This window comes from Dendrobates tinctorius, unplaced genomic scaffold, assembly GCF_039654945.1.
Source record: "Dendrobates tinctorius isolate UK_male_01 unplaced genomic scaffold, ASM3965494v1 ptg000254l, whole genome shotgun sequence".
Lineage (NCBI taxonomy): Eukaryota > Metazoa > Chordata > Amphibia > Anura > Dendrobatidae > Dendrobates > Dendrobates tinctorius.
Window position 1 is genome coordinate 20,438,017 of NW_027361921.1, and position 16,162 is coordinate 20,454,178.

Sequence of the window (16,162 nt, forward strand, 5' to 3'; positions counted from 1 at the left end):
TCTTGTCTCACCGACAATATATGTTTGGGGGCTGTCTATTCCTTTGGGGATCTGCTCCGGGGCAGTTTAGAATTCACCTTTCTGGCTTTAGGCTTTGTTAGTTCTCCGGCAGTGCTGAGGCATCAAGGGCATTGTAGGAACGCTCCACGGCTACTGCGAGTTGTGTTGTTAGGATCAGGAGTCTACAATCCGCTGAGTTACCAACCTCTCTGGTTTCCTGGTGGCTTAGCCTGTTCCTGCCATCCTCCTCGGTGACCCGTTCATAACATAAAGCATTGTTTTTTTTTGTTTTTTTTTAAGGGGTTCACTAAAGGGGTTAACTAGTGGCACAGTTTTATAGGGCAGGTCGTTATGGACGTGGCAATACTAAACATGTGCACTTTTATTGTTTTTTTTTATTTCCAAAAAATGAATTTATTAGGGAATATTTTTTTTAATTTATTTAGCGATTTTTTATAAATTATTTTTATACTTTTTTTTTCTTTTTTACTTTATTACATTGTCCCAGGGGGGGACATCATTGTGAAGGGTCAGATCGCTGATCTGACAGTTTGGACAGCACTCTGTCAGATCAGCGATCTGACAGGCGCTGCACAGGCTTCCTCACTGCCTGCTCTCAGCAGGCACTGAGAAAGCCACCTCTCTGCAGGCCCCCAAAGGCCCCTGCGGCCATCTTGGATTTGGGCGCCGGCAGGAAAGGAGGCCCCCTCCCTGCCGATGCTTCCCTAATCCCCTGGTACACTGCGATCATGTTTGATCGCAGTGTGCCAGGGGTTAATGTGCCGAGGGCGGTCCGTGACCAACCCTGACACATAGTGCTGGGTTTCAGCTGTGATAATCAGCTGACACCCGGCCGCGATCCGTGGTGCTCCCCCCGGAGGCACCGCTAATCGCTATGATGTACTATCCCGTCCTTGGGAATTAAGCCCCAGGTCACATGGACGGGATAGTACGTCTAATGGCAGAAAGGGGTTAATACATTTTTACAACTATTTAAAAACTTTTATTTTTACTTTTTTTTTTATTTTTTTATTTTGTCCCACCATGGGACTATCATTTTTTGCAGGCTGATCACTTGTATAGCATGAGGATGAAGCAGCATCCCCGTGCTATGCAAACTGACAGAGTAAGTTGCTGATCATGCTTTAAGCATGATCTAGCAACTTTACTAGCTCTGGTTACCCAGATGTTGTCATGACGACATCAAGGCACTATGGCAAAAATTGGGACCCCACGATGATGCCACGTGGTCTCCGATCCAAGGTCAGAGAGGCTGTTTTCCCTCTCTTCCCTCTCTCTGCCTGCTCCCAGAATTATGAGATCGATTGATCGATCACAGTATTTAGGGGGCTAAAATGCTAGCAGCAGTGTGGGACTGCTTCTGGCACTGAGTTTCGGGTGCCAACTGTAAGAATCAGCTGACACCCGCCGGCGATCGCATGCGCTCAGCCTGTGTGCGTGCAAGATTGCCTGGACATATCCATCAAAAGGCAAGGTCACAAGGATGTATGGATATGTACAAGGTGGGAAAGTGATTAAATATATCAAGTTGTACACCAGAATCTTATTTCACCCTCAAACTATCTGCTAATCCTAAAAGTTCACATACTTTTGCTGCTGACAAACATTTGATATTGGAACATTTTCTTAATTTAAAAAAAATTAAAAGTCTAATATTTTTGAATGATTTTATTTATTTAGCTTTCTTTATCTACTGTGGTGTTGTGACCACTGTGTCCTCTAGGGGGCGCTGTGTGGATGCCTCAAGAGAGAGGATGAGTGGCAATATACGGAAGGACTGTTATGTATCTCAAGGTGGGTGGCCTTGAGATGGAGACTGATATGTGTGTTGATCAGCAGTGATACTGCTGAGGTGCTGTTTCTATGTGTCAGGGAGAAGTCTCCAGGTATCTGGGGAGATGGGTGGACCCAGTTACCTACAAACCCACCCAGGGGGTGTATTTAGAACACTAGTGCAAAGTGTGTGTGAATGGTTCAAGGACCTGTGATGAGGTCATAGCCATGTGACCCGGTGGATGTGGCTACAGACCATATAAGGTGGCCAGGGTAGGTCACAGGTGGTGAATGCAGGGACCTGGTTGGTCCATTGTGGAAGGTCCCACTGGGAGATGTGGCTCCTGGATAACAGCATGTGAAGTGGCTGTGTGTAGTGGCTGGATGTGCCTGATGATTCCCTGGAGGGAATGGATGTCTGCAGCATGGAGAACCAGCCATGAGGAAACCCTGACGTGGGTGAGATAACTATGAGGCTGAAGAGCCTGTGTATGGAACTTGGTATAACCTGCGTGACCACAGGGAGGACAGAGTGAAGCGCTATCAAGGACACTATGCTGTGCATATGAACTTTCTGTTGCGGGTTATGGTATATGATTAGTGTTGAGCATTCCGATACCGCAAGTATCGGGTATCGGCCGATACTTGCTGTATCGGAATTCCGATACCGACTTCCGATATTTTTTCAATATCGGAATTCGGCATCGGAATCGGAAGTTCAGTTGATTGACGGCCTGACGTCATCATGATGCGCGGTGTGTGCGCATCATGATGCGCCCTCATTTCGGGCCTTCCGGGGGTCTCTGCCGGCCTGCCGGGGGGCTGTGCCGGCCTGCCGGGGGGCTGTGTGGACTGCCCAGGGTCTCTGCCGGCCTGCCGGGGGGCTGTGCCGGCCTGCCGGTGGTCTGTGCACCCTGTGGGGGTCTGTACCGGCCTGCCGGGGGGCTGTGCCGGCCTGCCGGGGGGCTGTGCTGATGTCCGGGGGTCTGTGCAAGCATCGTCCGATGGGACTACAAGTCCCATCGGGCGATGCCTGCTACCATGACAGTGATTGACACATTAGCCAATGATGGGACAGTAGTAGTCCCATCATCCGGCTAATGTGTTAAATGTTAAAAAAAAAAAAAAAAAAAAAATACTACATACATACTACATGCATGCTACATACATACTACATGCTACATACATACTACATATATACTACATACATACTACATACATGCTACATACATACTACATGCATGCTACATACATACTACATATATACTACATACATACTACATACATGCTACATACATACTGCATGCTACATACATACTACATACATACTACATACATACTACATGCATGCTACATACATACTACATATATACTACATGCATGCTACATACATACTACATGCTACATACATACTACATATATACTACATACATACTACATACATGCTACATACATACTGCATGCTACATACATACTACATACATACTACATACATACTACATGCATGCTACATACATACTACATGCATGCTACATACATACTACATGCATGCTACATGCATGCTACATACATACTACATGCTACATACATACCACATACATACTACATACATACTACATACTACATATATACTACATGCATGCTACATACATACTACATGCTACATACATACCACATACATACTACATACATACTACATACTACATATATACTACATGCATGCTACATACATACTACATGCTACATACATACCACATACATACTACATACATACTACATGCTACATACATACTACATATATACTACATGCATGCTACATACATACTACATGCTACATACATACCACATACATACTACATACATGCTACATATATACTACATGCATGCTACATACATACTACATATATACTACATGCATGCTACATACATACTACATGCTACATGCATGCTACATACATACTACATACATACTACATGCTACATACATACCACATATATACTACATACATACAATACATTCATACAATACATACATAGACATACAGTACATATAACATAGAGTAACATACTTACCAATACTTGTCACATTGTTCCCCGAAGCCATTGTCTTTCCGGAATAAATATTCACATAACAAACCACAAAAATACTCACCCACGATCCGAAGCAGTCCACGAGTGTGTCCCACGACGATCTTGGGTAGAGAACTGCAGCATCAGATGATGCTGCCGTTCTCTACGGGCTGCAGGAATCCAATGACGGAAGGTAGGTATCCTTCCGCACTGTATTCCTCCGCCACTTAAAAAAAAAGTCCCTAGTCTCACTTTATGCCATTGCTGCGTGGGAATTTCCCACACAGCAATGGCATAAAGTGAGACTAGGGACTTTTTTTTTTTTAAGTGGCGGAGGAATACAGTGCAGAAGGATACCTACCTTCCGTCATTGGATTCCTGCAGCCCGTAGAGAACGGCAGCATCATCTGATGCTGCCGTTCTCTACCCAAGATCGTCGTGGGACACACTCGTGGACTGCTTCGGATCGTGGGTGAGTATTTTTGTGGTTTGTTATGTTAATATTTATTCCGGAAAGACAATGGCTTCGGGGAACAATGTGACAAGTATTGGTAAGTATGTTACTCTATGTTATATGTACTGTATGTCTATGTATGTATTGTATGAATGTATTGTATGTATGTAGTATATATGTGGTATGTATGTAGCATGTAGTATGTATGTAGTATGTATGTAGCATGCATGTAGCATGCAGTATGTATGTAGCATGCATGTAGTATATATGTAGTATGTATGTAGCATGTAGTATGTATGTAGCATGCATGTAGTATATATGTAGTATGTATGTAGCATGTAGTATGTATGTAGCATGCATGTAGTATATATGTAGTATGTATGTAGCATGTAGTATGTATGTAGCATGCATGTAGTATGTATGTAGCATGCATGTAGTATGTATATGGTATGTATGTAGCATGTAGTATGTATGTAGCATGCATGTAGTATATATGTGTTATGTATGTGGTATGTATGTAGCATGCATGTAGCATGCATGTAGTATGTATGTAGTATGTATGTAGTATATATGTAGTATGTATGTAGCATGTAGTATGTATGTAGTATGTATGTAGCATGCATGTAGCATGCAGTATGTATGTAGCATGCATGTAGTATATATGTAGTATGTATGTAGCATGTAGTATGTAGCATGCATGTAGTATATATGTAGTATGTAGCATGTAGTATGTATGTAGCATGCATGTAGTATATATGTGTTATGTATGTAGCATGTAGCATGTATGTAGTATATATGTGGTATGTATGTAGCATGCAGTATGTATGTAGCATGCATGTAGTATATATGTAGTATGTATGTTGCATGTAGTATGAATGTAGCATGTATGTAGTATGTAGTATGAATGTAGCATGTATGTAGTATGCATGTTGTATGTATGTAGCATGTAATTTTTTTTTTTTTTTTTTTTTTACATTTAACACATTAGCCGGATGATGGGACTACTACTGTCCCATCATTGGCTAATGTGTCAATCACTGTCATGGTAGCAGGCATCGCCCGATGGGACTTGTAGTCCCATCGGACGATGCCTGCACAGCCCCCCGGAGCCTGCACAGCCCCCCGGCAGGCCGGCACAGCCCCCCGGCAGGCCGGCACAGCCCCCAGGAGCCTGCACAGACCACCGGCAGGCCGGCACAGACCACCGGAGCCTGCACAGACCCCCTGGCAGGCCGGCACAGCCCCCCGAAAGGCCCGTACAGACCCCAGAGAGGCTGTACAAGGGCAGGAAAGGGTTTTTCTTATTCCGATACCGGAAGTCCCATAGACTTGAATGGGACTTCCGGTATCGGAATCGGCGATACCGATACTTTTTTTAAAGATCGGCCGATACCATCCGATACGATACTTTGAAGTATCGGACGGTATCGCTCAACTCTATATATGATGCCCGAATAAACCAAACGGACTGAGGTTGTTTTATGGAAAACCTGTGCCGGTTGTGATTATTTGGCTGCCAAGCGAGAATTCCCTATGTGAATGACATCACTACCTCACACTACCTTTAGAACTTGTCTGAAAATCTGTTTTAGCTTTGCTCAAATTTATGTAGAAATATGGAAAATTCTGAAGGGTTTTAACATTTTCAAGCACAACTGTAGGCCTCTTTGGCTTCACATAACAGATTGCAACATATTGATAAGTACATTTATCTTTCTTTATCTTTTAGATGCTGGGAATTAAGTGCTGGAGAAATAAAATGGATTTATCAAGCACCCATATTGACAGCTATTGGTGTAAGTTGGATTTACTGAGCATACAACTACACACAAAATACATAGAAACTGAATAATATCTTGACCAGGAAAGTAGATTAAAAAATTATATTTTAATCCTAAAGAATATAGAAATATTAAAAAATGTTACCTGGTAGCTTAGACATATCTTCGTCGTTTTTCTAAGAATATTGCATCTGTCTATTAGGTTAAGTGCTCATGGATATTTTTTTACAGTTTTGTTATTTGAATATGGAAGGTTTGTTGACAAGTCTTTTAATTCAGTAGCAAAATGTGGAATTTTTTTTTTTTCAATCAGAAATGCCTCAAAAATTGACATGCTGCTTCTTTAACCAGACAGAAAAAAATGTGGGTAAAAGCAGCATCATGTGCCCTTTGTATGTTTTCCTATTGCAATGAATATTATGTTAATTAAAAGAGTAATTTAACTTGTTCAAGTGGATTTTGCAGCAAAATCCGGTTGGAAATCAACATAAAACTCCATGTGAAGATACTTACAGTAGATAGCTATTTAAAGTAGATACCTCCTCTTTCTGCTCTATAAGCAAGGCATAAATGTATTCTAGATAGGAGCTGACATCATTTCTATTATGACAGTCAATTTTTTGGCATAAATTGTTTGATTTGTTGGACTTTCCTATCCGTGCCCCCATTCCACCCAAGCACTGCCCAGTTTTCAAAAAGTTAGCAAAGCTGGACTGATGTAAAATACCAAAAGTCACAACATTGTTGTGCAACTAAATTGAAGAAACAAACAATTTGACATGTTTCAAGCTATTTTACATGAGAAAATTGGTGAAAACTGCTTGATAAATTGGGGAGTAAATGTTTCGGAAATATTCAGCAAATATTGCAGATTGACACATACAGTACTCTGGGAAAATTTTGGTTGCCTAAATTGTGGTTTAATTGCAAGGGTAACAACCAACACATCCAGAGAAAAAAAGCCCTTACAGCCTAAAAACTGTTTTTTATGATAGAGCCAACTATGATCCATATGAGATAGTACTAATTACTTTCTGCTGTCAAGCCAGGAACTAATAGTAGAACTAAAAGTAGAACAAAAGGTTGGCACTATTCTCAGACACATAATAAACACATGGGGCGATATTTACACATGTGATGCACAATACTTGAGAGAATTCAAATTTAACACATCAAAACGTAGATTAGCACTCAACACATGTGAGGCAGTGACTGGTGATACATGTAAGGGTCACTGTAGGTTCCCCCCAGGATGCGCACAGAGGCGTATTGAGGCCATGAGAGAGGATTGCAGTCACAGGTGTAGCTGTGGTTGCGATGCAGAATAAAGTGAGTATAGGTCTTGGACATGCTAGTTGTACAAGGCAGGTTTGGAGAAAACATGCTCTGGATTTGTGTTTTGAAACAGACTGCAAGATGGTAGTATTGCAGTCCATTTAATTTCTGGCCGTGTTTTCCATGTGGCTGAAGGCCACAGGTTGCTAGTTTAAAACTCTGCAGTAAAGGGTTTTGATGTGTCAGGTTCAGGGTCAGTCTGGTGTTTGCTAGAGTGCATAGCAGTCAGTTAAGCTGAGCTCCATCTGTGTGAGGGAATGCAGGCAAGTGGAGCCAAACAGCCAAGGCAGATGAATAGCCTGGTACCCACAGCGTACACAGTAGTGCAGTTGCCCATGGCAACTAGTCAGAGAAGGACTGGCGTGTTTAGTAACTGTAAACTGGAAGATATGGTTCCCTTCTGCGATCCGTAGGATATTTTGTACTGTGCAATGCTGTGAGTAAAACATTAACATGGTGGTGTAGTCGCCCATAACAACTGGCCTCAGGAGGTGGACTGGCATGTTTAGTGACTAGTGTTGAGCATTCCGATACCGCAAATATCGGGTATCGGCCGATATTCACGGTATCAGAATTCCGATACGGAGTTCCGATACTTTTTGCATATCGAATACCGGAATCAGAAGTTCCCATAATGCTATGAGCCAGTTTGATTTGATTCAGCCAATGAGGAATCCTCAGAAGTGTGGGCACATCCTGTTAGGCATGTAGGCATGCTAACTAAAGGCATGGCTGTGACTGGTTTCCAGTTTGGGTTCACTCTGCTGTGAATTCAGTTAGGGACAGGCTGCAGTTCAAGACTCTGAGGGACAGTTAGAGATAGCGATTTGCTATATAATAATGTGCTTTACCCAGGCTACATTATCAACCACTGTAGCTTTCTTTTGCCTTGCAGCGCTGTTCACAGCTGTCTGCAAGGTCTGTGTGAGTGCAGCTCACGCTGTGTAGAGTGTCCTGCAGCCACCTCTGATTGTAGGCCGCTCAGCGTGCGTCACTGCCTCATACATATTTATTTCTGTTTTATTGCTGCTCATTTTTCATTAATTCTCCTATTAGTGTGCACCCATCCGTATCCATCTACATTGGTTGCAAACACTATAAAGGAGTAGACAGCGGAGCCTTTCTGCAGCCTTTCAGTGTTAGTGCACAGTTCTCTACACTGGTCACGGCTGTCTGTATGTGAGTGCAGCTCACGCTGTAGTGTGTTCTGCAGCCACCTCTGGTTGTAGTCCGCTCAGCGTGCGTCACTGCCTCATACATTGTTCTTTTTTGCTGTAGTGCTGCTTATTTTTCCATAATTTCTCCTATTAGTGTGCTTCCATCTGTATCCAGCTAGATTGGTTGCAAACACTATATAGGAGTAGATAGAGGAGGCTTTTTTCTGGCTTGTGCCCTGCAGCCCCAGCCAGATTAGTGTTAGCCTATTTTTTGGAGCCTCATCTATTGCATTGTAGGTTACCTTCCTGCATTGTAATAGCTCCCAAAGGTTTGAGATACTATCGCTTTCACATCTTTGGTCACATACTTGTGGGTTTTTTTAAACAAAAACACGTAGATAAAGTTCACCAAACACTCCACTTGACAGTTGTTTAGGCCACATTAGCTCATATTAAAGTGTAGTACACACACTTTATAAAATTAGTGTTTCTTATACCTGTTAACAGCTGTTCAGGAATAAGCACACTAAGCCCCCCCTTTGTACTTTAAAGCCTATCTTTATCAGTCTACCAAGATGAAGAAGGCAGGGAGTAAGGCACGTGGTCGTGGGCGTGGAGTTTCAGCAGGGAGAGGACGTGGGGATTCTGTGCCTGCTGCGGGCACCAGTGACTCAGCATCCCCTAGATTTACCAGGCAACAGTCCTTTATGTGCACCTTTGTAGGACCTCACCGAACCCCCTGCTGCGGGATGAACAAATTGAAGCCGCTGTCGGATGGATGGCAGCTAACGCATCGACTTCAATTACAGTCAGAGAGCCCTGGACAGAAGCCATCACTACTTCTGTTCTCTGAATCTCTTGGCTTGGAAACACGGGGCCAGCCAAGCAGCATTCTAGAATGTGAAGAAGAGGGCATATGCAGTGATGCGCAACTGCTTTGTCCCTCTGAATCTGAAGAGGCGGGTGGGCCAGTGCCTATGGTCAGCACACCTCAGTACTAGAGTTGAGCGACTTTTGGTTTTTTAGGGTCGCGTTTCGTTTCGTGAAACCCGACTTTTCCAAAAGTCGGGTCGAGCAAGATCGTCCGATTATAGGGAAAAGTCGGGGTCGTCCCGAAACACGAAACCCAATGTAAGTCAATGGGGAATAAAAGTCGGCAGTGAGAGGAGGACAGGAAACACACCTACAGTGCCCATTTGAATGCCAAAAGCATCAATTCTTCTTACTTAAGCTTGTCAACCTTAATTAACTTCATAATACAAGTTACGCACTGAAAAATGGGGGTTATTTGGCTAAAGTTGTGGGGGGGGGAGGGCTGGCTCCAGGTTTTCATGTGCCCTGGGCGAAAGAGCGCCCCTTTAACACATACCACAACTCATCATGCTCCGATACGGCAGAGAAATAGCGGTATAGTACAATGAAAAATACCTCACTTTTTACATCTCATGACGAGGCCCATCTATTTTTCCATACAGAATCATTGGTCCCATATAATGTTTGAAACAGTATATGATGAGCTCCACATAATGCTACAGTATATGTTGGTCCCCATGGATGAAGCTCCACTGTCTTATGGGCCCAAATAATGCTCCAAACATAATGAGCCCCATTTCTAATGCTCTAGTGTATAATGGGCCCTGTAAATGCTGCTCCAGTGTCTGATGTCCACCTTTGGAATGTTCCAGTGTATGGTGGGCCCCATCTATCATTCTCCAGAGTATAGTGCTCCCCAAAAATTGCTGTCCCAACATTGAAAACAATCAAATAAGTCTCCTCGCTAGGGAATCCCTGTACTTGTCTGGACTCCTCGTCGTCCCCATCTTCCATCTCACTGCACAGTATTTCAACTTTGCAAGTGCTGTGATCCTGGGCAAGCAGGGGGGGCCCACTCGTTGGCGACGGCTCTGGCACAGGGCCCCTGATAGTACGGTGGTGTGTCTGATGGCGGGTGGGCCGAACCTGCACTTTCATCTGCAGCTTCCTCTTTGTCATCGTGTAAGATGGAACTGTATATGGGAAGGGTAACCTGAGTTTCATCAGGGTCAGATTCAGGTCGTGTAGCGTGCGAGGGGAATGTAGTGGTCTGGGTCAATGTACCAGCAGATTCATCGAGCAGTGGCTGGGCATCAGTGCACTTGTGTCGCCCCCAGGAGTACGGTCGCCACAGTGGCATTACCTTCTTCCTAGGGAGTGTGATGTCATGCTTGGGAGCAACGAAGGATCTCTCTAGCAGGTTAACTGATTGGGCGGCATTATTCCAACGAGTCATGACCCTCCAAACAGCATTCATGAAGGCAAAGTGTTTGTTTTACGTGGGCAGTATGGTTGCAAAGCTGAACCTTAAAGGAATGTCCAGAAGGGCACCACCAGGAGTGGAGCCTACGGTTAAATTCGACTCCACCTGGGAAACCTCAACCATGCCAGCTACAGAACAGATGCACACATTGCAAGCTTAATTCCGTTAACGAACGAGACTCCGTCATGCCCCGCGGTCCGAGTCCGGCTTACTAGAGGGACACGTGAGGCTCTGGCACATGAGATTGGCCAATAACTGGTGTGTCATGCCCTTACATGTCTGTGGCTGCATGTGCGCTACACTGAAAAGGCCAGCGTTTGTCGCTTACAGGTGCAGATAACCCGCTGAACAATGTTAGTGATGGGGATCACTGATTACAATTATTACCCGCGAACAATGATTTCCCAGTAAGTGCAGGTCAACCGCAGTTCCGGAATTAGGCCTAACCGTCATTCCTGAAAAAATGAAAAACTTACGTGTGCAAACCACAGGTGCTGTACCTTGCTTAACAGCTCGCCAGCCGTTCTCACGCCCAGTATGGATTACACGTGATTGCACAAAGGTGAGAAAGGGTACCGTATCCCCAGATAACATGTATGGATAGCGTACACATTCAAAATATATGTCTATACATCAGGAGGCAGGCTCAGACGGTGTTAGGCCCAGTATGGATTGCACGTGATTGCACAAAGGTTAGAAAGGTTACCGTTTCCCCGGATAACATGTATGGATAGCGTACACATTCAAAATATATGTCTCAGGAGGCAGGCTCAGATGGTGTTAGGCCCAGTATGGATTGCACGTGATTGCACAAAGGTTAGAAAGGGTACCGTTTCCCCGGATAACATGTATGGATAGCGTACACATTCAAAATATATGTCTCAGGAGGCAGGCTCAGACGGTGTTAGGCCCAGTATGGATTGCACGTGATTGCACAAAGGTTAGAAAGGGTACCGTTTCCCCGGATAACATGTATGGATAGCGTACACATTCAAAATATATGTCTATACATCAGGAGGCAGGCTCAGACGGTGTTAGGCCCAGTATGGATTGCACGTGATTGGCCAAAGGTTAGAAAGGGTACTGTTTCCCCGGATAACATGTATGGATAGCGTACACATTCAAAATATATGTCTATACATCAGGAGGCAGGCTCAGACGGTGTTAGGCCCAGTATGGATTGCACGTGATTGCACAAAGGTTAGAAAGGGTACCGTTTCCCCGGATAACATGTATGGATAGCGTACACATTCAAAATATATGTCTCAGGAGGCAGGCTCAGATGGTGTTAGGCCCAGTATGGATTGCACGTGATTGCACAAAGGTTAGAAAGGGTACCGTTTCCCCGGATAACATGTATGGATAGCGTACACATTCAAAATATATGTCTCAGGAGGCAGGCTCAGACGGTGTTAGGCCCAGTATGGACTGCACGTGATTGCACAAAGGTTAGAAAGGGTACCGTTTCCCCGGATAACATGTATGGATAGCGTACACATTCAAAATATATGTCTATACATCAGGAGGCAGGCTCAGACGGTGTTAGGCCCAGTATGGATTGCACGTGATTGGCCAAAGGTTAGAAAGGGTACTGTTTCCCCGGATAACATGTATGGATAGCGTACACATTCAAAATATATGTCTATACATCAGGAGGCAGGCTCAGACGGTGTTAGGCCCAGTATGGATTGCACGTGATTGCACAAAGGTTAGAAAGGGTACCGTTTCCCCGGATAACATGTATGGATAGCGTACACATTCAAAATATATGTCTCAGGAGGCAGGCTCAGACGGTGTTAGGCCCAGTATGGATTGCACGTGATTGCACAAAGGTTAGAAAGGGTAAGGTTTCCCCGGATAACATGTATGGATAGCGTACACATTCAAAATATATGTCTATACATCAGGAGGCAGGCTCAGACGGTGTTAGGCCCAGTATGGATTGCACGTGATTGGCCAAAGGTTAGAAAGGGTACTGTTTCCCCGGATAACATGTATGGATAGCGTACACATTCAAAATATATGTCTATACATCAGGAGGCAGGCTCAGACGGTGTTAGGCCCAGTATGGATTGCACGTGATTGCACAAAGGTTAGAAAGGGTACCGTTTCCCCGGATAACATGTATGGATAGCGTACACATTCAAAATATATGTCTCAGGAGGCAGGCTCAGACGGTGTTAGGCCCAGTATGGATTGCACGTGATTGCACAAAGGTTAGAAAGGGTACCGTTTCCCCGGATAACATGTATGGATAGCGTACACATTCAAAATATTTGTCTATACATCAGGAGGCAGGCTCAGACGGTATTAGGCCCAGTATGGATTGCACGTGATTGCACAAAGGTTAGAAAGGGTACCTTTTCCCCGGATAACATGTATGGATAGCGTACACATTCAAAATATATGTCTATACATCAGGAGGCAGGCTCAGACGGTGTCAGGCACAGTATGGATTTGACGGCCCAGATTACACAGCGGAGGAGAAGGGAGAGGTAAAGATTGCAAATGCTGGGGCCCTGCCCAAGCAAGGGGGGCCCACTCATGGGCGTCGGTACTGGCACTGGGCCCCTCATAGTACAGCGGTGTGTCTGACGGCGGGTGTGCACCACCACCGTCAGAGACACTTGATTGCACTATGAGGGACCCTGTGCCAGTGCCCGCGCCCAAGAGTCGGCCTACCCACCTGTCCAGGGCAACGGCACTCGCACGGTGTCGTGCGCTAGGTGGTGACCCCGGCCATGGGGGGGGAGGCAGCACAGTTAGGGAGTTTTAGAAAGTGGCATATGTTGATGTTGGACATTCAGCTGATGCAAAAGGCGAAATAGGTGAAGTCCCAGGAAGAGGTGGACCAAAGCAAGCCATTTTTCTGTCACCCTATGTGTCATCAGGGGAAGGTGGGACAAAATCCTTGGAAACCCATGCATGGTTCATTTTAATGAAGGTTAGATCATCCACATTTTGGGTTGACAGACGGGTCCTTTTTTCTGTCAGGATTGATCCAGCTGCACTGAAGACTCTTTCCGATAGCACACTTGCAGCTGGGCAAGCGAGCTCCTGTAAGGCATATTGGGCCAATTCAGGCCAGGTGTCCAGTTTAGCGGCCCAATAGTCAAAGGGGAATGACCTGTGTGTAGAGTTGAGCGAGTTTTGGTTTTTTAGGGTCGCGTTTCGTTTCGTGAAACCCGACTTTTCCAAAAGTCGGGTCGAGCAAGATCGTCCGATTATAGGGAAAAGTCGGGGTCGTCCCGAAACACGAAACCCAATGTAAGTCAATGGGGAATAAAAGTCGGCAGTGAGAGGAGGACAGGAAACACACCTACAGTGCCCATTTGAATGCCAAAAGCATCAATTCTTCTTTCTTAAGCTTGTCAACCTTAATTAACTTCATATTACAAGTTACGCACTGAAAAATGGGGGTTATTTGGCTACAAACTGGGGGGGGGGAGGGCTGGCTCCAGGTTTTCATGTGCCCTGGGCGAAAGAGCGCCCCTTTAACACATACCACAACTCATCATGCTCCGATACGGCAGAGAAATAGCGGTATAGTCCAATGAAAAATACCTCACTTTTTACATCTCATGACGAGGCCCATCTATTTCTCCATACAGAATCATTGGTCCCATATAATGTTTGAAACAGTATATGATGAGCTCCACATAATGCTACAGTATATGTTGGTCCCCATGGATGAAGCTCCACTGTCTTATGGGCCCAAATAATGCTCCAAACATAATGGGCCCCATTTCTAATGCTCTAGTGTATAATGGGCCCTGTAAATGCTGCTCCAGTGTCTGATGTCCACCTTTGGAATGTTCCAGTGTATGGTGGGCCCCATCTATCATTCTCCAGAGTATAGTGCTCCCCAAAAATTGCTGTCCCAACATTGAAAACAATCAAATAAGTCTCCTCGCTAGGGAATCCCTGTACTTGTCTGGACAGGTGCTGTAGCTTGCTTAACAGCTCGCCAGCCGTTCTCACGCCCAGTATGGATTGCACGTGATTGCACAAAGGTTAGAAAGGGTACCGTATCCCTGGATAACATGTATGGATAGCGTACACATTCAAAATATACAGTCATATGTAAAAGTTTGGGCACCCCTATTAATGTTAACCTTTTTTCTTTATAACAATTTTGTTTTTTGCAACAGCTATTTCAGTTTCATATATCTAATAACTGATGGACTCAGTTATATTTCTGGATTCAAATGAGGTTTATTGTACTAACAGAAAATGTGCAATCTGCATTTAAACAAAATTTGACCGGTGCAAAAGTATGGGCACCCTTATCATTTTCTTGATTTGAACACTCCTAACTACTTTTTACTGACTTCCTGAAGCACTAAATTGGTTTTGTAACCTCATTGAGCTTTGAACTTCATAGCCAGGTGTATCAAATCATGAGAAAAGGTATTTAAGGTGGCCACTTGCAAGTAGTTCTCCTATTTGATTCTCCTATGAAGAGTGGCATCATGGGCTCCTCAAAACAACTCTCAAATGATCTGAAAACAAAGATTATTCAGCATAGCTTTTCAGGGGAAGGATACAAAAAGTTGTCTCAGAGATTTAACCTGTCAGTTTCCACTGTGAGGAACATAGTAAGGAAATGGAAGAACACAGGTACAGTTCTTGTTAAGCCCAGAAGTGGCAGACCAAGAAAAATATCAGAAAGGCAGAGAAGAAGAATGGTGAGAACAGTCAAGGACAATCCACAGACCACCTCTAAAGACCTGCAGCATCATCTTGCTGCAGATGGTGTCACTGTGCATCGGTCAACAATACAGCGCACTTTGCACAAGGAGAAGCTGTATGGGAGAGTGATGCGAAAGAAGCCGTTTCTGCAAGCACGCCACAAACAGAGTCACCTGAGGTATGCAAAAGCACATTGGGACAAGCCAGTTACATTTTGGAAGAAGGTCCTGTGGACTGATGAAACAAAGATTGAGTTGTTTGGTCATACAAAAAGGCGTTATGCATGCTCTGTATTGTTGACCGATGCACAGTGACACCATCTGCAGCAAGATGATGCTGCAGGTCTTTGGAGGTGGTCTGTGGATTGTCCTTGACTGTTCTCACCATTTTTCTTCTCTGCCTTTCTGATATTTTTCTTGGCCTGCCACTTCTGGGCTTAACAAGAACTGTACCTGTGTTCTTCCATTTCCTTACTATGTTCCTCACAGTGGAAACTGACAGGTTAAATCTCTGAGACAACTTTTGTATCCTTCCCCTGAAAAGCTATGTTGAATAATCTTTGTTTTCAGATCATTTGGGAGTT

General features: G+C 44.3%; 1 protein-coding gene across 2 annotated transcripts in view; it reads left to right on the forward strand.

The window, feature by feature from the left end:
* PTH2R (parathyroid hormone 2 receptor) overlaps positions 1-16,162 on the forward strand; it is a 2,104,896-nt gene that overhangs the window by 1,398,565 nt on the left and 690,169 nt on the right. For both annotated transcript variants that reach the window (XM_073558211.1, XM_073558212.1), the window contains one exon: positions 6,048-6,114. In XM_073558211.1, coding sequence (XP_073414312.1) covers positions 6,048-6,114 — 67 coding nt within the window. The remainder of the gene's footprint in view (positions 1-6,047; positions 6,115-16,162) is intronic.